This window comes from Saccopteryx leptura, chromosome 5 (assembly GCF_036850995.1).
Source record: "Saccopteryx leptura isolate mSacLep1 chromosome 5, mSacLep1_pri_phased_curated, whole genome shotgun sequence".
NCBI classification, from domain to species: Eukaryota; Metazoa; Chordata; class Mammalia; order Chiroptera; family Emballonuridae; genus Saccopteryx; species Saccopteryx leptura.
The window spans coordinates 120,133,638-120,156,237 of NC_089507.1; the positions used below are offsets into that span (position 1 = coordinate 120,133,638).

At 40.2% G+C, this 22,600-nt stretch overlaps 1 protein-coding gene across 6 annotated transcripts in view; it reads left to right on the forward strand.

The window, feature by feature from the left end:
* Positions 1-22,600, forward strand: part of ODAD2 (outer dynein arm docking complex subunit 2) — a 224,608-nt gene that overhangs the window by 78,503 nt on the left and 123,505 nt on the right. For all 6 annotated transcript variants that reach the window (XM_066386871.1, XM_066386873.1, XM_066386872.1 and 3 more), the window contains 2 exons: positions 14,666-14,812; positions 19,262-19,471. In XM_066386871.1, coding sequence (XP_066242968.1) covers positions 14,666-14,812; positions 19,262-19,471 — 357 coding nt within the window. The remainder of the gene's footprint in view (positions 1-14,665; positions 14,813-19,261; positions 19,472-22,600) is intronic.

Here is a 22,600-nt window from a genome sequence, read left to right on the forward strand (position 1 = left end):
CAGATGGCCAACCAACATATGAAAAATGCTCAATGTCACTAATCATCAGAGAAATGCAATTAAAGCCACAGTGAGATATCACCTCACACCTGTTGGAATGGCTATCATCAATAAATCAACAAACAGCAAGTGTTGGAGAGTATGTTGTGAAAAGGGAACCCTTGTGCACTGTGAGTGGGAATGCAAATTGGTGTAGTCACCATGGTAAACAGTATGGAGTATCTTCAAAAAATTAAAAGTGGAACTGCCTCATGACCCAGTGATTCCACTTCTGAGTTTATATCAAAAGAAGCCCAAAGTACTAATTCAAAATAATACATGTATTTCTATGTTCATTGCAGCATTATTTACAATAGCCAAGATTTGGGAGCAACCCAAATGCCCATCAGTAGACGACTAGACAAAAAAATGAGTTCTCCTATTCCTATATGTTTTGACCATTCATTTATTTAATCCTTTGTGTACTTTAATAAAATTTACTAGTTTTTTTCCCATATATTTACAAAACATTTGTTCTGAGATTTACTGAGATATTTTTGTTATTATTATTTTGCTAATATTGGCATGGGAACATTTTTCAGATTACACATTTTTATTTGTTATTCTTAGTGTATGGAGAATTACTTATTTTTTAATGTTGCCCTTGTGTGCAGCCACTTTACTGAACCATTTTATTAATTATCGTAAGTATTCAGTTATTCTTCTAATCTTTTTAGGAAAATAGTTACTTGATACAAATTTTATCTCATTTTAATGACTAGTAAAATGAGGACATTCCAGTAGTGTCAATGTCTATAAATGTTCCATGGCTATTTAAAAAGAATGTGTACGGAATCATTGCATTATTCTTTACCTATTCCAAATAAAAATTCTCAGCAAGCTTATAATACACAGTCTGAGTCATATTTCTTCTTTCTTCTGGAACAGTATTTTCTCATTTTCCTTCCTGGAGTTCTCTAGTCTCATCTCTTGAGTTTTAAGTTTATGAGGGCTGAATCATCAGTATAAAATTAATTTGCAAATAAACAGAAGGCAAAGCAATATATTTTACTACCATGACTTATGTGGTTATATGCCACTCACTTTGAACATTGACTTTTTGCCATTTCTGATCCTGGGAGATGAAGTGCATCTGCAAGCCAAACCCTTACATTGGGCACCAGGCCTTCTGTCATCATTAATAAATAGCCATTGGCAGGGACTCACTTTTGCTGAGTGGCATGTTTGGAGGAAAAAGTAGAAATCCAGCTGGATGGCTGCGTGGTGGCTGTGTCACCTCCCCAGGTCTCGCCCAGTGCCTCCTGATTACAAGAGTGGGGAACAGGAAAAGAGGGTCCTGTGTTCCCAGTCATGCCGTGCCTGCCTTCTCATCTCACTGTGGTCATATGGGGCTCTGAGAGTAAGCTGGTTGTGACCCTGTGAGTGTGTTGCTTGTCAGAGTTCATCTATTAGTTTTATAGCATCCTTTTCTGAGCAAATTTACTCTAATTTTTTATAACACATGATAAATCATGTAGGCCTCCTAGCCCAAGTGATCCCCTTCTCTTTGTAGCTGCCAGAACTGGAGTGTTCTCAACATGCTCACACTTGCTCCCTCTGGCCCGGGGCCCCTTCAGCCAGAATGCTTTCTTAAAAATCTCCTCCCCCCAAAAGCAACCCTTGAATATTTCCTATCAAATTTTAATAAAGACTAAAATTCTTACCCTGGGCTGGTGGCTCAGCTGGTTCTTGTGCCCATCTTGCTCTCTTAGACCACGCCAACAACATGAGGGTCTTTGTCACACTAGCCTTATTTAGGTCTTCAACATGCCATGCTCCACTCCACTGTAGGGTGTTTGCACATGCTGTTCCCTCTGGCTGACGTACCTTTCATCACTTCCCTCCTCCAGGACAAGTTCTGCTCTTTGGGCCCCAGCGCAGGCATTGTCTCCTTAAGGAAACTTCTCTGATGCTGCCACCTGGTTTAAGTCCCCTATTGTGGGCTGCCACAGCTCAATACCCTTCTCCCTGTAGCACTTCTCATACTTCAAGTTTACATATATTTGAATGGACCTCAAAAAATGAAAATCTTTCTTGTCTGCTAAACTATCAGCTTCATGGAAGCAAATATTGTATTTGTTTTTGTGCTCCTGATGTCTCAGGGGCTTAGCATTGGACTTGGTGAATACTAAGTATGGAAATTTGTTGAATGAAAAAAGACAGAAGTGATTTGAGGCAGCTTGCTTCCTGATTTGATCTTGAATACATTCTTCATTTCAACTTAATAAATGTTTATTTGGTCGCGATCAGCAGTAAACAAGGATGGGGGTGGGTATTGTTTTATATAGTAAATAGGGTAATACATTTTATTACAAAGATTTTATTTACAACAATGAACAACATTAGAAAAATATCCTCTATTCATTTTGTCTAAAGAAATTATGAGAAAAATTAGAGAAAGCAACATTTATTCAACCTTTGCATGCTTAAAAACTGATTGTGGGCCCTGGCAGTTTGGCTCAGTGGATAGAGTGTTGGCCTGGCATATGGACATCCTGCATTCAATTCCTGGTCAGAGAAAACATTAGAAGCAACCATCTGCTTCTCTCCCCTTCCATTTGCCCCTTCTCCCATCTAACCCTTCTGCAGCCAGTGGCTTGAGTGGTTCCAGCATAGGCCCCAAGGGGTTAAGGATAGCTTGGTTGGTCCAAACACATCAGCCTCGGGTGCAAAAAAATGGCTTGATTGATTCAAGCATTGGCCCCAGGCAGGGTTCCTGGGTAGACTCAGGTCAGAGCGCATGTGTATGTGGGGGTCTATCTCCCCTCCTCTCACTGAAAAAAAAGAGAGAAGAAAGAAAAACTGATTGTGACAATTAATGAATGTCTCCTGGTCCTGGAAGGGTATGTCAGCTACAGAATACCTGAAGGTGGACAAAACCAGGAGATGTCTGATAAGAAGCAGGAAGATGACCAGCAAAAGAAGTGCATTAATTTAAGAAGTAGAAAAGCTTATTGGAAGCATTCTTCCAAACCCTTCAGAAGTGAGTGAAATGAACATTTCACTGTTTTTTCTAGCTCTGAAAACCTCACAAGTGCAAATACGTGATAAAGAAATGAAAATAAGAGGTGTCCCACACGCTCATGGTGGGCAGAGTCTGGAGAGGCAGCCCTGTGCCCACAGGGGGCGAAGCCCAGCAAGGCGAGGTATCACCTGGCCCACCATAGCCTGAGCTATGGCCCGCAAGCCCACATGCCCAGCAGTGCCAGTGCTTGAGTGCCCGAGGAGGCTGCAGCAGTGGGGGCCAGCAGAAAGACCACACTTTGGAAATAGAGAGGCCACACACACTGGCCAAGAGTACATAAAAACCAGCCCAGGAGTGCAGCTGATATTTACAGTGGCATCAGGGCCCAGCAGAGGCAGCCACAAATTCTGGATTGCCTGTAGATCCAAGAAGGTTGCTAAGGACCGGTCATAAGAAGTGACCCCCACTGGTCTGTGCCAGGTTCTGACCAGGGAGGTCCAGGGTTGGTACATCCAGCAGCCAGATACAGAGAGCATCATCTCAGGATCTGACAACCCTAGTTAGAGTGGTATCTTAAGGAAAGGCTCCTCACACCTGACCCAGCTAAGGCATTAAAAAACGCTGACACAAATAGCAAAAAGAGCAATAGCAGCAGACAAGTAGCCCACAATAGATTACAAACAACAGCTGAGGTCAACCCAAGAAGATCTAGAGACAATACAACTGAAAGCTGGAGGCAGACAACACCAACCCTATACTCAGCTAGCTACACAAACAACACATCTAAAGGAGTAGTCTATACAGAGATGAAATGGGAAGACAGAGAAATGAAATTCAAATGAATCAACAAGAGAAATCCCCAGAAAACGAACTGTATGAGATGGAAATAACCATGATACTGGATGCAGAGTTTAGAATAATGATTGTTAGGATGCTCAAGGATCTAAGAGAAACAACAGAAGGACATAATGAGCACCTAAACAAAGAGATAACAAGCATCAAAAAAGACATTGAAATCATAAAAAAGAATCAGACAAAAATGACAAACACAATATCAGAAATGAAGACAACACTAGAAGGAATTAAAAGCAGACTGGATGAAGCAGAGGATCGAATCAGCAATTCAGAGAACAAGATAAGCAAAAGCACAGAAACAGAATAGCAAAAAGAAAATAGGATCAAAAAATTGAGGAAACTCTAAGAGAGTTCTGTGACAACATGAAGAAAAACAATATCCACATAATAGGGGTTCCTGAAGGACAAGAGAAAGAACAAGGGATAGAGAACCTGACTGAAGAAATAATAGCTGAAAACTCCCCTAAATTGATGAAGAAAAAAGTAGCACAAGTTCAAGAAGCACAAAGAGTCCTGGCAAAAAGAAACCCAAAGAGACCTACACCAAAACACATCATAATTAAAATACCAAAGCTAAGAGATAAAGAATACTAAAAACTGGAAGAGAAAAGCAGTCAATCACCTACAAAGGAGCCCCCACAGAAATGACTTCTGACTTTTCAACAGAAACACTTGAGACTAGAAGGGAATGGCAAGAAATATTCAAAATAATGCAAAACAAGAGCCTACAACCAAGACTTTTTTATCCAGCAAGGCTATGGTTTAAAATTGAAGAAGAAATAAAAAGCTTCCCAAATTAAAAAAAAAATCAAGGAATTCATTACAACCAAACCAATGCTGCAAGAAATGTTAGGGGCCTGTTGTAAAGAGAACAAAGAGAAAAACAATCTAGTAAAATAGGAATGTATATTTGAAGAATAAAATGGCAATAAACAACTGCATATCAATAATAACCTTAAATGTAAATGGAGTAAATGCTGCAATCAAAAGACATAGGGTAGCTGCATGGATAAGGAAACAGGACCCATACATATGCTGTCTACAAGAGACCCATCTGAAAACAAAAGATACATTTTTTAAAGAAATAGAGCAAAAAGTCATCAGATTTATATGGAACTATAAAAAACCCCGAATAGCCAAAGCAATCCTAAAGAAAAAGAATGAAGCTGGGGGCATTACAATACCTGACTTCAAACTATATTATAGGGCCACAACAATCAAAACAGCATGGTATTGGCAGAAAAATAGACACTCAGACCAATGGAACAGAATAGAAAGTCCAGAAATAAAACCACATATATATAGTCAAATAATTTTTGATAAAGAGGCCAAGAACATACAATGGAGAAAAGAAAGCCTCTTCAATAAATGGTGCTGGGAAAACTGGAAAGCCACATGCAAAAGAATGAAACTGGACTACAGTTTGTCCCCCTGTACTAAAATTAACTCAAAATGGATCAAGGATCTAAACATAAGACCTGAAACAATAAAGTACATAGAAGAAGACATAGGTACTCAACTCATGGACCTGGGTTTTAAAGAGCATTTTATGAATTTGACTCCACAGGCAAGAGAAGTGAAGGCAAAAATTAATGAATGGGACTACATCAGACTAAGAAGTTTTTGCTCAGCAAGAGAAACTGATAACAAAATAAACAGAAAGCCAACTAAATGGGAAATGATATTTTCAAACAACAGCTCAGATAAGGGCCTAATATCCAAAATATACAAAGAACTCCTAAAACTCAACAACAAACAAACAAACAATCCAATAAAAAAATGGGAAGAGGACATGAACAGACACTTCTCCCAGGAGGAAGTACAAATGGCCAACAGATATATGAAAAGATGCTCATCTTCTTTAGTTATTAGAGAAATGCAAATCAAAACTGCAATGAGATACCACCTCACACCTGTTAGATTAGCTATTATTAACAAGACGGGTAATAGCAAATGTTGGAGAGGCTGTGGAGAAAAAGGAACCCTCATACACTGTTGGTGGGAATGTAAAGTAGTACAACCACTATGGAAGAAAGTATGGTGGTTCCTCAAAAAACTGAAAATAGAACTACCTTATGACCCAGCAATCCCTCTACTGGGTATATACCCCAAAAACTCAGAAACATTGATACGTAAAGACACATGCAGCCCCATGTTCATTGCAGCATTGTTCACAGTGGCCAGGACATGGAAACAACCAAAAAGCCCGTCAATAGACGACTGGATAAAGAAGATGTGGCACATATACACTATGGAATACTACTCAGCCATAAGAAATGATGACATCGGATCATTTACAGCAAAATGGTGGGATCTTGATAACATTATACGAAGTGAAATAAGTAAATCAGAAAAAAACAGGAACTGCATTATTCCATACGTAGGTGGGACATAAAAGTGAAACTAAGAGACATTGATAAGAGTGTGGTGGTTACGGGGGGAGGGGGGAAAGGGAGAGGGAAAGGGGGAGGGGGAGGGGCACAAAGAAAACTAGATAGAAGGTGACAGAGGACAATCTGACTTTGGGTGATGGGTATGCAACATAATTGAAAGACAAGATAACCTGGACTTGTTGATCTTTGAATATATGTAACCTGATTTATTGATGTCTCCCCATTAAAAAAATAAAATTATAATAATAAAAAAAAAGATACACATAGACTGAATGTAAAGGGATGGAAAAAAATATTTCATGCAAACGGAAATAAAAGAAAAGCTGTGGTAGCAATACTTATATCTGACAAAATAGACTTTAAAACAAAGGGATAAAGAAGGTCACTACATAATGATAAAGGGAGCTGTCCAACAGGAAGATATAACCATTATAAATATCTATGCACCTAATATAGGAGCACCTAAATATATAAAGCAGATTTTGATGGACATCAAGGACGGGATCAACAGTAATACTATAATAGTAGTGGATTTCAATACCCCTTCCCCAAAGCACTGGATAGATCCTCAAGAAAGAAAATTGACAAAGAAACAGCAGCTTTAAATGACACCTTAGATCAACTGGATTGAATATATATCTTCAGAACCTTTCACCCTAAAGCAGCAGAATATACATTCTTTTCAAGTGCTCATGGTACATTCTCTAGGATAGACCACATATTAGGACACAAAATGAGTCTCAATAAATTTAAGAAGATTGAAATCATACAAGCATCTTCTCTGATCACAATGGCATGAAACTAGAAATCAACTACAACAGAAGAACTGAAAAACATTCAAACATTGGAAACTAGCGTGTTATTAAATAACGAATGGGTTAACAACGAGATCAAAGAAGAAATAAAAAATTTCCTTGAAACAAATGAAAATGAACATACAACAACTCAAAATTTGTGGGACACAGCAAAAGCAGTCCTGAGAGGGAAGTTCATAGCATTACAGGCATATCTGAAGAAGCAAGAAAAAGCCTGACCAGGTGGTGGCACAGTGGATAGAGCGTCAGACTGGGATGCAGAAGACCCAGGTTCGAGACCCCAAGGTCTCCTGTTTGAGCGCGGGCTCATCTGGTTTGAGCAAAGCTCACCAGCATAGACCTAAGGTCGCTGGCTTGAGCAAGGGGCTACTCAGTCTGCTGAAGGCCCATGGTCAAGGCACATATGAGAAAGCAATCAATGAACAACTAAGGTGTCACAACAAAAAAACAATGATTGATGCTTCTCATCTCTCTCCGTTCCTGTCTATCCCTCTCTCTCTCTGTAAAAAAAAAAAAAAAAAAAGGCAAGAAAAAGCTCAAATGATCAACTTGACTTTGCATCTAAAAGAACTAGAAAAAGAACAGCAAGTAAAGCCCAAAGGAAGTAGAAGGAAGGAAATAATAAAGACCAGGGCTGAAATAAATGACATAGAGGCTAAGAAAACAATACAGAGGATCAATCAAACCACGAGCTAGTTCTTTGAAAAGGTAAACAAGATTGATGGACCTTTAACCAGACTCACCAAGAAAGAAAGAGAGAGGACTCAAAATAATAAAATGGCCTGACCAGGAGGTGGCGCAGTGGATAGAGCGTCGGACTGGGATGCAGAAGACCCAGGTTTGAGACCCTGAGGTTGCCAGCTTGAGCGCGGGCTCATCTGGCTTGAGCAAAAAGCTCACCAGCTTGAGCCCAAGGTCGCTGGCTCAAGCAAGGGGTTACTCAGTCTGCTGAAGGCCCACAGTCAAGGCACGTATGAGAGAGCAATCAATGAACAACTAAGGTGTCACAACGAAAAACTGATGATTGATGCTTCTCATCTCCCTCCATTCCTGTCTGTCTATCCCTCTCTCTGACTCTCTGTCCCTGTTAAAAAAATAATAATAATAAAATGACAGTGGAGAAGTAACAACTGACACAGCAGAAATACAAAGGATTGTAAGAAAATACTATGAAGAATTGTACACCAAAAAATTAGACAACCTAGGTGAAATGGAAAAATTCCTTGAAACATATAATCTTTCAAAAATTAGTCTGGAAGAATCAGAAAACCTAAACAGACCGATTACGACTGAGATTGAAACAGTTATCAAAACACTCCCAAAAAACAAAAGTCCTGGGCCTGATGGCTTCACAGGCAAATTCTACCAAATATTCAAAGAACTAATTTCTATCCTTCTCAAGCTATTTCAAAAAATTCAAGAGGAGGCAAGACTTCCAAGTTCCTTTCATGGGGTGAGCATAATTCTCAATTCAAAACCAGGCAAAGACAAGACAAAGAAAGAAAATTATAGGCCAATAACCCTGATGAATTTAGATGCTAAAATTCTCAACAAAATATTAGCAAACTGGATCCAGCAATACATGAAAAAAATCATACATCATGATCAAGTGGGATTTATTTTGGGGAGGCAAGGCTGGTACTATATTTGCAAATCAATCAATGGGATTGATCATATAAACAAAAGGAAGGAGAAAAATCACATGATAATATCAGTAGATGCAGAAAAAGTATTTGATAAAATCCAGCATCTATTTATGATCAAAACTCTCAGCAAATTAGGAATACAGGGAACATACCTCAACACGATAAAGGCCATCTATGACAAACCCACAGCTAACATCATAATGAATGGGCAAAAATTAAAAGCAATCAACTTAAGATCAGGAACAAGGCAGGGGTGCCCCCTTTCACCACTCTTATTCAACATATTCTGGAAGTCCTAGCCACAGCAATTAGACAAGTAGAAGAAATAAAAGGCATCTAAATTGGAAAAGAAGTAAAACTATCATTATTTTCTGATGATATGATACCATACATAGAAAACCCTAAAGTCTCTGTCAAAAAGCTACTGGACCTGATAAATGAATTCATCAAGGTGACAGGATATAAAATTAATATTCAGAAATCAGAGGCATTTTTATACACCAACAGTGAACTGTCTGAAAGAGAAATTAAGGAAACTCTCCCCTTCACTATTGCAACCAAAAAAAATAAAGTACCTAGGAGTAAATTTAACCAAGGAGGTTAAAGACATGTACTCAAAAATTATAAACATTGATAAAAGAAATTAAGGAAGATAAAAAATAGAAGCATATACCGTGTTCATGGATAGGAAGAATGAACATCATTAAAATGTCTATATTACCCAAAGCAATTTATAAATTTAATGCAATACCAATTAAAATACCAATGATATACTTTAAATATATAGAAAAATGTTTCAAAAATTTATAAGGAACCAAAAAAGAAACCAAATAACCTCAGCAATCTTGAAAATGAAGAATAAAGTGGTTGGTATCAAATTATACTACAAGGCCATAGTAATCAAAACAGCTTGGTACTGGCATAAGAACAGGCATATATATCAATAGAACAGAACAGAGAACCCAGAAATAAACCCACACCTTATGGACAACTGATATTTGACAAAGGAGGTAAGAGCATACAATGGAGTAAACACAGTTTATTAAATGGTGTTGGGAAAATTGGACAGCTACCTGCAAAAAAGTGAAACTAGACCACTAACTTACACCATTCACAAAAATAAACTCAAAATGGATAAAGACTTAAATGTAAGTCATGAAGCCATAAGCATCTTAGAAGAAAACATAGGCAGTAAGCTCTCCAACATCTCTCACAGCGATATATTTGCTAATTTATCTCCACGGGCAAGTGAAATAATGGACAGGATAAACAAATGGGACTATATCAAACTAAAAAGCTTTTGCACAGCTAAAGACAATAAGAACAAATAAAAAGACAATCCATACAATGGGAGAACATATTCAATAATACGTCTGATAGGGATTAATAACCATTTATAAAGAACTTGTAACACTCTATACCTGGAAGACAATTCAATAAAACATGGACAAAAGAAATGAGAAGGCACTTCTCCAAAGAGGACACACAGATGACCAATAGATGAAAAAATGCTCAACATCACTAATCATTAGAGAAATACAAATTAAAACCACAATGAGATACCACCTCACACCAGTCAGAATGGCGCTCATTAACAAAACAACACATAATAAATGTTGGAGAGGATGTGGAGAAAGGGGAACCCTCCTGCACTGCTGGTGGGAATGCAGACTGGTGCAGCCACTGTGGAAAACAGTATGGCCCTGGCCGGTTGGCTCAGCGGTAGAGCGTCGGCCTGGCGTGAGGGGGACCCAGGTTCGATTCCTGGCCAGGGCACATAGGAGAAGCACCCATTTGCTTCTCCACCCCCCCTTCCTCTCTGTCTCTCTCTTCCCCTCCTGCAGCCAAGGCTCCATTGGAGCAAAGATGGCCCGGGCGCTGGGGATGGCTCCTTGGCCTCTGCCCCAGGCACTAGAGTGGCTCTGGTTGTGGCAGAGCGACGCCCCGGTGGGGCAGAGCATCGCCCCCTGGTGGGCAGAGCGTCGCCCCTGGTGGGCGTGCCGGGTGGATCCCGGTCGGGCGCATGCGGGAGTCTGTCTGACTGTCTCTCCCCGTTTCCAGCTTCAGAAAAATACAAACAAAAACAAAAACAAAAACCCAGTATGGAGATTCCTCAAAAAATTAAAAATGGAACTGCCCTTTGACCCAGCCATCCCACTTTTAGGAATATATCCTAAGAATACCAAATCACTGATTCAAAAGAAGAAATGCACCCCCATGTTTATTGTAGCATTGTTTACAGTAGCCAAGATCTGGAAACAGCCCAAGTGTCCGTCAGTGGACGAGTGGATTAAAAAGCAGTGATACATATACACAATGGAATACTATGGGGCCATGAAAAAGAAGGAAATCTTTTGCAACAACATAGATGGACCTGGAAACTATCATGTTAAGTGAAATAAGCCAGAAAGAGAAAGAAAAGTATCATGTGGCCTCACTCATTTGAAGAACCCAATGAACAATGTGAACTGAGGAACAGAATAGAGGCAGAGGCGGGATCAAAGGGACCAGAGGGAAAGTGGACAGAGGGAAAGGGGATGAGAGGATGGGATCAGAGAAGGGAAGAGATTAGTGAAATTGTATATACATAACAGTTTTATAGAGAGCAGGACAGCAAATTCTAGGGGGAAGGGGGAGGGTATTGGGGGAAGGGGGACAAGAAGGATGTTGAGGGGAACATGGGGAGGGGGATGTATTCGGTAGGACACTTGAATTTATGTAAACACAATAAATTTAAATCAATAAAAACATTAAGAAAAAAGAAAGGAAGCCAAAGAACCCCCCACCCAAAAGAAGTGAAAATAAGGATTGAGGACTAATTTCATTCTCGGGGGACTTAATGAGAAAAGGAGCCTATTTGTAGCGCTGCTGCACGGTCAGATGTTTACGGCCTTGGGTAGAGGAGAGTGAACACTGGAAATCCTGTGACATAGCTGGTATTTAAAGGATAGCAATTGGCTAACATTTGTGGCTCTGTAGGTTGAATATTTTGGCTCCAATTCTCTGGTATTCATTCTGAAAGATTTATAATCCTTTGGGGACTGTGGTCAGTGACAAGGGTAGAACTAAATCCTGAAATGTGGAAAAACTAACTTTCCCTAATATAAAACTCTTCTAAAAAAAAGAAAATCCCTCACGTCTATGAATATGTTTCCAGATTTTCAGTAAAAGCTCTTGATTTACAGAAAAAAGTTTTTTTCAGTATCTAACTTTTAATGACAAATGTAAATTTTCCATTTTTTGGCTTCACAAATGGCTAGAGATAATTCAGAAAAATATATAATCTTACCTTTTTGGCATCTGCAGGAATTCCATTACTGAAAAAATATATATATATATACACATATTAATATATATTTCATTGGTTACAGTGTAAATAATGAAATAAAAGTTCAAAGGGTAGCAATAGTCTAGAAGAGAAAAATTTGAGAGACCTTAAAAAATGAAATAGGAAACGATTGTGCTGAGTGTATAAAGGGTACATACATTTGCTACCAAAGAAAATATAATGCAGGAGAAGCAGTCAAGAAGGTCTTCGGTCAAGTGCAGCTGAGACTGTCAGGGAGCAGGGCCCGTGGCGAGAGACTCGGAGCTACAGAGGCACAACATGTTGTCTGACATCTTGCTTTCCAGCGAGCTTGAGTCTGATGTGGCTGCTTAAAGAACTTGCTAACTGAAGCTCTTGGTTTGCTGTTTTAATGTTGGAACCTGGCTCTATTTCCTTCAGGTTCCCCAGAGCAACTTTCTGGCTCCTTGTAAGCATTTAAATTCAAAAAAGAAGCCTTGTGTAATGAATTGTTTTTCTCCTTTGCTTTGATTTGCCTTTTTTTTCTGTATTATTTAGGTCCTTTATGATTTTCAAAACATCTGCCTTTTGTTCTTCTAAAAGAGGCCCCAGAAGTGCTTGCGTGTGGTGGTCCTGGACCCCCAAACAATGGAGTTTATGAAGCTGACAGTGGTGCATAGAGGATTTATTATTTTATGTTTCGAAAAACTGTGGGAAACTGGTGGTGTTAAAATTTCTCCTGACATCTTCTGATTTCCTGGAAAAAAAAATGTAAAAGCTATAAGAACAAAACTTATTATTTTAAATATAAATAGTAACATTGAGGCTCTTGTCATTCTAAACTTACCTTTGAGTGTAGAGGACAGCCTAGATTACTCAAAAGGAAAATTAGCATAGAGTGGGAATAGTTCCTGGTGTCCCCACAGTACAGTGGTTCATAATATTTTTAGAAATGTGGAAGAAACTTTCTGGAAAGGAGTAAGAGGGAAGGTTAAACCTTTCTATCTCCACTTATGATGCCTGCCTTCAGTTTATTTAAAAAGTAACACAGTGTGTGGAATTTAACAGGATTTGCACATGTGCACGTGTGTGATATGGAAGGGGTTGGGCATCTTGAATTTATTTTTCATTTTGGGGGGACTAAGTTCATACATTACATATATGTACATATTTAGAATAGATATAGTAATATGAATGAATGGTTAGCGAGTGAAAAAACACATAATGTGTAGGTATCTTTACCCCTAAAAAGGATGAAAGGTTTCTTTAAGGTCGTTGGTACTATGTTTTAGGGTAGAAATCCAAGGCTGTCTTTTATGAGCACCTTTTACAAAATAGTTTATTCGTAGCTTTTGTGTCTTTTGAACTATTTTAGTGCTTATACTGTACCTCTTATTTACCAACTAGTTCTAATATCAGTAGAAGTAACATGCACTATATTATGTTCTTCAGAAGATTTTCAAGGCATTAATGATCAGTGGACATTGCTTACAATGTCCTGAAACAAATTCTGATTTTAATTTCCTGGCAGGTCAGTTTCACTGATCAGTCATTAAATTTTTTTTTTTAATCTCACAGATGGTTTTATCTCAAAGGAACAGTTCCCACTACCCTGCATGTGTTGGATTAGCTAAACAGACATTGATTTGCATGATTCTCAAGGCTGGGCCAGCAGCTCACTCATGACAGTGAAGCTTTGTTGTCTTCTTCCTCAGCTACCCATTGTCCTATTGCATCATCACCAGTTACTAGTAGAGTTCCTTCTCTTTTTTAGAGAGAGATGGACAGGGAGAGAGAGACAGAGAGACAGGAGCATCTATGTTCCTATATGCAACCTGACCAGGGATTGAAAGGCAGCCTCTGTGCTTCAGGACAATGCTCCAACCAACCCAGCTATCCAGGGCTTAATTTTTTTTATTTGATTGACTTTTAGAAAGACAGAGAGAAGAAGGGAGAGAAAGTGTGTGTGGGGTGGGGGGAGCATTCATTTGTTGTTCTACTCAGTTGTGCATTCATTGGCTGTTTCCGGTGTGCCCTGACCAGGGATAGAACCTGCAACCTGTTGTTTCAGGATGACGCTCTAACCAACTGGGATAACTGTTCAGGGCCTGGAGTTGCCTCTCCTATAACCACCCTAGAGCCCTTACTCTACCCTCTCTTGTTCTCAGTGTGGGTTGTTGTATGCCTCCCGTGTGGTCTCTTTGCTTTCTCCAGGTTCTCCCTGTTGTAAGAACATGTGTGCATGCATATGTAAGAACGCGTACATCTGTAAGAATAGTTTTCAGACATGGTTTGCATGGCACAGCTCAAGAGCTGCTGGAACTGCCTGTTGCCTCCACATAAAACCTACCACTCTCAGCTGCTCCCCAGGCTTGCTCCCGGACTCTACTTAATACATTCATACTGCCTAATCTTGTAGCTGTCTAAAGCAGACAGACCACCTTTCCATGTTGACTCTTAATTAAATTATGTTTATGACACTCAGTATAGCTTTTTTGTGCTTCAGCTCTATGTGATTCATTTAACACATTGTAACCACTCAGAGAACTTTTTTTAAAAAAGGTAGTGTGCGGTGTGTATGGGGAGACATATTTCCCAGTTCATGGATTCATAGCTGTTCAGAGGGTGATCTTGTTTAACCTTTCTGTGGCATGGCATTTTCGCAGGGAGGAAACCAGACTGCTACGGTGATTGCATTGTGTTCTATGAAGGATTTCAACTTGGCGCAAGAGACCTGCCAGTTGGCAATCAGGGATGTCGGAGGCCTCGAAGTTTTAATCAATTTACTCGATACAGATGAAGTCAAATGTAAAGTGAGTAGCTTTGTCGCAGTGGGTGGGGGACCTTGTTTATACTTTCCCATGGGTCTCAGTGCTTGGTGTCTGGCACTCCTGCACTTGGTTACCGTCTTTACTCGCTATGATTACTGACCACTGGCTACTTCTCCTCCTGCTCTTCTCATCTCTCTGCTTTTTCTCTTTCTCTTCTGGTTCTTTCCATTATTGTGGGCTTCTTTGGTGCATATATATTAAGAATTGTTATGTCTTCTTGATTCAGCGTCCCCTTAATCATTATGAAATGACCATTTTTGTCTCTGAGTACTTTTGCTGTCTTGTAGTCAGCATTATCAGATATGAGTATTGCTACGCCTGCTTTTTTTTGGATGTTATTTGCTTGGAGTATTGTTTTCCAGCCTTTCACTTTGAATTTGTTTTTATCCTTGTTGCTTAGATGAGTTTCTTGTAGGCAGCATACAGTTGGATTTTCTTTTTTAATATATTCTGCTACTCTGTGCTTTTTTATTGGTAAGTTTAATCCGTTTACATTTAGTATAATTATCAACACTTGTGAATTCCCTATTGCCATTTTGTACATTGCTTTCTGTTAGTTTTGTGTCTTGTTTGATTCTTCTCTTTCGTTTTTCTATCTTTTGTTTTTGTTTGGTTGTATTCCATACATCTTTCCTCTGTTGCTGTCTTTTTTAAATCATGTGCTTCTGTGGTGGTTTTTTCAATAGTGGTTACCATTAAGTAATGAAAAGGGTTCCTACCCTGTTCATTGTAGTGCACTATCTTGTGAGTACTTTTGCACTCCATCGTCCTTTGCTACTGTAAATCTCTGTCCTCTCCCCCCCTTTTTTTTTTGTTGTTACAGTTTAAATTTGGTTTTATTGTGTTCTTGGTGGAGCTTTTACTTGTGGTTTTGTTTTGTTTTGTTCTTTTTATCTGGTTGGAAAACCCCCTTTAGTAATTCCTGGAGTGGGGATTTTCTGATGATAAATTCCCTCATCTTTTCTATATCTGTGAATGTTTTCCCTCCTTTGTATTTGAAGGATAGCTTTGATGGGTATAGTATTCGTGGCTGAAATTTCCTCTCTTTCAGGACTTTAAATATTAGGGTCCACTCTCTTCTAGCTTATAGAGTTTCTGCTGAGAAATATGATGATAATCTAATGGGCCTTCCTTTATATGTTGTATTCTTCTTTTCCCTGGCTGCCTTGAGAATTTTTTCTTTGTCATTGGTTTGTGCCAATCTCATTATGATGTGCCTTGGAGTAGGTTTGTTGGGGTTAAGAAAACTTGGAGTTCTGTTTGCTTCTTGAATTTGAGGTTTTAGTTCTTTCCACAGGTTTGGGAAGTTCTCATCTATTATTTGTTTGAATATGTTCTCCATTCCATTTTCTCTCTCTTCTCCCTCTGATATACCTATTATTCTTATGTTATTCTTTTTGATGGAGTCAGACAATTCCTATAGGGCTTTCTCATTTTTTTAAATTTTTGAGTCTCTTCCTTCTTCTCTCTGTTGTGCCTCAAGTTGCTTGTCTTCTATTTCACTAATCCTACCTTCTATCTGGCCTGTTCTTTTAGCTAAGCTTGTTACCTCATATTTCAGCTTGTGAATTGAGTTTTTCATCTCTGTTTGATTTGTTTTTATAGTTTCAATTTCCTTGGAAATATATTCTTTGTGTTCTTTGAGTTGTTTTCTGAGCTCCCTAAATTGCCTTTCTGTGTTTTCTTGTATATCTCTGAGTACTTTTAGGATTTCTATTTTAAATTCTCTGTTGTTAAACTCCAAGGTTTCCAATATATTAAATTTTTTCTCCATAGATTTTTCCTCATTTATCTGTGCTGCCTCTCTGTCTTTTGTATCCATGATATTCGATTTCCTTTTCCTTAATGGCATCTGAGGGTGGTTTTGTTGATAGTATTAATGAGAATTAATAAAGAATAAAAAGTTAAAAAAATAAAAAAGAATAAATAAAAAAATTATTATTCTCCCCTCCCTTTTTTTTCCTCTCCTCTCCTCTCCCCTCCTTCTTTAGAAAATCTTGTGGTGAACTGTGAATTATATTGTGCTAAGTAGAACAAAAACTACCTATAACGGAGGGCCTAAGTTGGGGAGAAGTGATAAAGGGGCAAAAAAGGGGATATGGACCCACAAAATTCAAAAAAGGAAAAATTTGGGTCAAGAATAAAATGATTTTCTTTTAGGTGATGGTTGACTAAGAGATATGATGAGAGGTATAAGAGGGAAACAGGAAAAAGGGGAAAAAATTTAAAAATTACTATTGTATTTAGTGGAGCAAGAACTAGATAAAATGGAGAGCCAGGGTTGGCAGCACTGCTAGTGAGTTAAAAAAGCGAAGTAAAAAACCCCTAAAGCGCCACAAAGAAAAATTTGAGTCCCAGATAAAGTAATTTGTTCATGATTGAGGATTGAATGAGAGGAAAAGTAAAGAAGAAAAAAAGAAACTAGTATAGAGGGAGAAAAAAAAAAGAAAGAGGAAAACACAAAAAGAAGAAAAAAGAATAAAAGGAGAGAGAGGGAATTAAAGGTTTTGGAGTGCAACCCTCATAGAGAGAAAGGAAGAAGAAAGAAAAGATAATGGGAGATGTGACACTTATGGGTAGTGTAGTTCAAGGAGAGGAGAGAGTAAGACCAGCAGAGAATTAAATGACCAAATTGGAAGAGGAAGAAAATAATCAAGACAAGAAGATAAGAGAAACAAATGAACAAATATAATAAAATGGGATAGGTTATAAAGTCTGTGGATTATTCTTGATTTTCAGAGGTTATCTTCTTGCTTTTTCTTTTCTCTCCCTCTTCCTGGTCAGTGACTCTGTATCCCGGGTTCTGCCCCTGTGGCATGCTTAGGTAGAGGTTTGCAGTTGATAAGTCTCTATGGCGATGTCATATATTGGGCTTCAGTCTCGTTGCAAGTCGAGGCTCATTAGCATTTGCAGGCTCTGCCAATGAGAGAGTCCATGTTCCTGGAGCCTTTCTCCTACTCTTTCCTTCCTGAATTAGTAGCCTGATGATCCAGCTATGGGGTTGCTGCTGCTTCTGCCTGGAGAGTAAGAGGCTCAAAGAGCTGGCAAATCCCCACTCTATTCCCACTCAGAGCAGGCTCAATCAGTCAGAGCCGGTAGTATAATCAGGCAGGGCTTCGGCCCACACAAAGACCTCTGACTCTGCCCCTCTGTCCGGGAACACGGGTGCCCACTCCCAGGGAAATCTCTCGCCCACTATCCGCGCTCGCCGGCCAGGATATCGGGCCGGCAGCCTCTCACTCCGGGTGAGGTGCCCTGCCCACACGGAGAAGTTCCAGTGTAGGAAATTTTGCTCCCACTCACTCCCTGCCCGCTGCTTTTTGGGGCGCAGGGGCGACCCTGAGACTCTGGTTTGAGCCCACAGAAAGGCTTCTGACTCTGCCCCTCTGTCCAGTAACACGGGCGCCACTCCCGGGGCTCTAGGAGGAATCTCTAGCCCAGTATCTGCGCACGCCGACCGGGAGATCCGGCGGATGGCTGTCCCAAGTGCCTTTCTTTGTCTGGGTTTGACACGAGCGTTAGCTTGTGTTGACTGGGTTGCCACAAGCACAGTTTTTCCTTGGCTTGGATGTCCGTGCCACAGCCTGGTTCAGACATTTGTGCCACAGCCTGGTACTATTCACACCCTATGCTCGCCTTAGTTCCTATACTCTCAGTTCCCAGTGAAAGCAGCTCTTAGTTAGGTCAGTGAGGAAGGTGGAGTGTTTCTTCCTCCTTATTTCCTTCGGGGTTGATTATATATTTAGTCAATTTTTCGCTCAACCATATCTTCGCATTTAGTGTGGAACTTCTGGAGGCTCCAAGGATAGATTTTTCTGTCTCTGGTTGAAGATCTTGTTGAATTTTGGGGAAGATTTATATGTGTCGCTCCTTATGGCGCCATTTTTCTGACGTCATCCAAGTGTGGGCTTCTTAATGATGAGTGTTTCTTTATATAGTGGAAGGTGCATATGGAGGCTATTTGTAATAGTTTGCAATAGAAACTTTTTTCTAAAAGCATAATTAGGGCCTGACTGGTGGTGATGCAGTGGTTAGAGTGTCAAACTGGGATATAGAGGTCCCACGTTCCAACCCCTGAGGTTGCTGGCTTAAATGCAGGCACATCCTGCTTGAGTGTGGGGTTGCTGGCTTGAGCGTGAAATCATAGATATGATCCAAGGCCCCTGGCTTGAAGCCCAAGGTCACTGGCTCAATTGGAGCCCACTGGGCAAGGCGTGTGTATGAGAAGCAATCAATGAACAACTAAGGTGCCCGCAATGAAGAATTGATGCTTCTCATCTCTCTCTTTCTCTTAGATAAACAAACAAACAAACAAACAAACATAGTTGGGAAAGGGTTTTTGTTTGACTTAGAATATTTAAAAATATAGCACTAGTTCTGTATTAAGCACACATTCATCTATATAGTAACCTTTTTCTTTTTCTCATTTAGATTGGTTCATTAAAAATCCTGAAGGAAATCAGTCATAATCCTCAAATCAGACGTAATATTGTTGACCTTGGGGGCTTACCAATTATGGTTAATATACTTGATTCTCCACATAAGATTCTGAAATGTTTAGCAGCTGAGACAATTGCGAATGTTGCCAAGTTTCGAAGAGCCCGGTGGGCAGTGCGACACCACGAGGGCATCACTAAACTGGTGAGTACTGCTGATGCCAGCAGCAGCCCCCCAGCTGCCATGGAGGTTCCACCTCCCTCCTGTCCTTGGGGCCACTCCTGGATGTTAATAACCACAGGGCATCACTAAACTGGTGAGTACTGCTGATGCCAGCAGCAGCCCCCCAGCTGCCATGGAGGTTCCACCTCCCTCCTGTCCTCGGGGCCACTCCTGGACGTTAATAACCACAGGGCACACTCAGGGAGTCTTCTTTTGATATACCATGTCCTTGAGAATTATTTCTGTGTATTTATGTTAGCAAGTGGCCAAAAACCATGTTCAACCTTATTTTGCAAATAAATACAAATTAGAAAAAAAAAAAGAGGTGTCAATTTTCACCTGTCACATTGGTAGGGATACATTCATGTCTGTGTACAATGTCATTCAGAGGTGGTGAGAGCCAGGCCCTTAGAGGCAGTCTGGTACCCCTTGCCCTCCAGTGTGGTGATCTCACCATGAGGGTTTTCCCCAAGGTGACAGGGGTGCAGGTAGTTATTTATTTTATTGTCACTGATAAGAGTGACAACTGAAAACAGTGTTTTATGATAGGAGATTAGTAAAATAATTTGCAGTATATCCATAGGAAATACCTATTTTTAGCCATCAGTATCATATTTTGGAAGTTTATTTAGTAACAAGGAGTAGATGTATATTTAATGTTATATAGAACCATTACAGGATGAAAAACCGATACTACCTCTGATACCATTTGTTAAAGACATGCCTAAAAAGTATGGAAAAGACACTTGAAATAAATACAGAAAATTGTTCATAGGGGTGTTCTCTGAAATGATCACCAAATTTTCCTTCTGTTTTCCAATATATGCCAGTTTGTTGTAGAAATACTTTATAATCAAATACATGATTACTTCAATAACTGCCAATGAAAGACAAAGGTTACCATTCTGCCCAACACCTTGCCCTAGCAGGAGAGACCTCAGTCCAGTGCAGTGTGGAGAGCATCTCCCACCTCCTCAGGAAGGGTCAGCAGATCTGTGTCTGTTCCACAGCCTGTACTTGCCACTTCTGAGTTTCAGTTCCGAGATGAGAGGCCTGTCTTACACATCACAGTGCCATCCACAGCTCGGTTCCATCCATTCCTTACACAGATAGAGAGGTAATAATTATATATATATTGGTTTAATGTACATTTAATGTGAATACACACACAGTGAAAAGTGCTTAAAAATTTACTGAAAGAGATTCTGTTGTTTTCATTTGTAATCTGTAGAGCACTATAAATTATAATTAATTGCTTCAAAAATAAGGTGGACTTATGGATCAGTGTGTAGTTATTACTGTACAGTTCTGAACAATTTTTTCAGCCTTTGTGTATGTTTGAAAGTTTCTGTAATAGAATCTTGAGGAAGAGATAATTATTACTATGATTATTATTATTCTGCTTAAATAATGAAATCATATGGTAGGATGATGTGACTTTCCACTGAAACTTCTCTCAGAATTTTAAGAAAAAAAATGTAGTGTAAAACTAAAATGTGCTTTTATAGAAGTCTTAGACATCATATGTGGTGGTCTGGAATTGGGACAGTGCCACTAATCTAGCAAAGATGATGACACACATTTTAATTAAAAAAAATTATTTTTTTGTGACAGAGACAGAGAGAGGGACAGATAGGGACAGACGGACAGGAAGAGAGAGATGAGAAGCATCCATTCTTCATTGTGGCACCTTGGTTGTTCATTGATTGCTTTCTCATATGTGCCTTGACTGGGGGTTCTACAGCAAACCAGTGACCCCTTGCTCAAGCCGGCGACCTTGGGGCTTTGAACCTGGGTCCTCTGCATCCCAGTCCAACGCTTTATCTGCTGTGCCACCACCTGGTCAGGCTTAATTTAATTTTTTTTTCTTTTTTATTTTTCTTTTCTGAAGCTGGAAACAGGGAGAGACAGTCAGACAGACTCCCGCATTCGCCCATCCGGGATCCACCCGGCACGCCCACCAGGGGCAACGCTCTGCCCACCAGGGGGCGATGCTCTGCCCCTCCGGGGTGTCGCTCTGCCGCGACCAGAGCCACTCTAGCGCCTGGGGCAGAGGCCAAGGAGCCATCCCCAGCGCCCGGGCCGTCCTTGCTCCAATGGAGCCTTGGCTGCGGGAGGGGAAAAGAGAGACAGAGAGGAAGGAGGGAGGGGGTGGAGAAGCAAATGGGTGCTTCTTCTATGTGCCCTGGCCGGGAATCAAACCCGGGTCCCCTGCATGCCAGGCCGATGCTCTACCACTGAGCCAACTGGCCAGGGCCTTAATTTAATTTTTAACAGTAGTTAAATCAGGTATAGGAAAGACCAATAATAAATAGACTAATAACAAAATTACATTGTTGTATTGAGAACACATCTGGAAAGAGCTAGGATTGGGGATCCACTTTCAGTTTGCTAGGTGTTGGGGAAGGGTGGAGTCCCCAAGTAAAACTGGAAATGAGGGAGGTCACCAATGCAGAGATGGAGCAGTAAACTGGTTATGGCATCAGAGCAAGGGACAGAGGTCAAGATCGGAGCAGACAGGCCACAGTGGAGTTGGAGGACCAGTCTGGAGAGGAGACCTGGTGTCTGAATGAGCAGGGAGAATGCATCGGCCCAGACACATTGCAGGAACCAGTGCTGTTAGCCCTTGGTCAGTTTGCATGCTCCTCTGTGTGTACAGTATACTTGACCCTGTCACTGAAAACCATTGTAGTCTTTTCTTGAAGTGTGTATCAAATACAGAACAAGGTGGTGGATTTACGAATATAAATAAAGGTATGTTCCTGACTACAGTCACATCGTGATCTCATGGTGGTAGGGCAGAGGGTATATAGGCACAACTAAAAGTATAAGTGTGAGTATTAGGTATTTCATGGAAGTCAGTCCTGGGATGAGTGGAGGGACAAAGTAGAGGGTGGTCAGTAGACTCTTCTTTGAGGAGTAAAGTTGAGAAAGGCTGGGGAGAGAGGTTGCCTTTGCTGAGTCTTGACATGTCAGTAGGTGTTTGTCTGGCAGATGCACCAGGGAAAGCCATTTGAGGAAGATGAAGTTGTGTTGGTAAAGGCGCATTGCTTGGAAACAACAGTGAGTGCTTGGAAAGCATAGTGCTTTCTTTAATGTGTCCAGACCTCG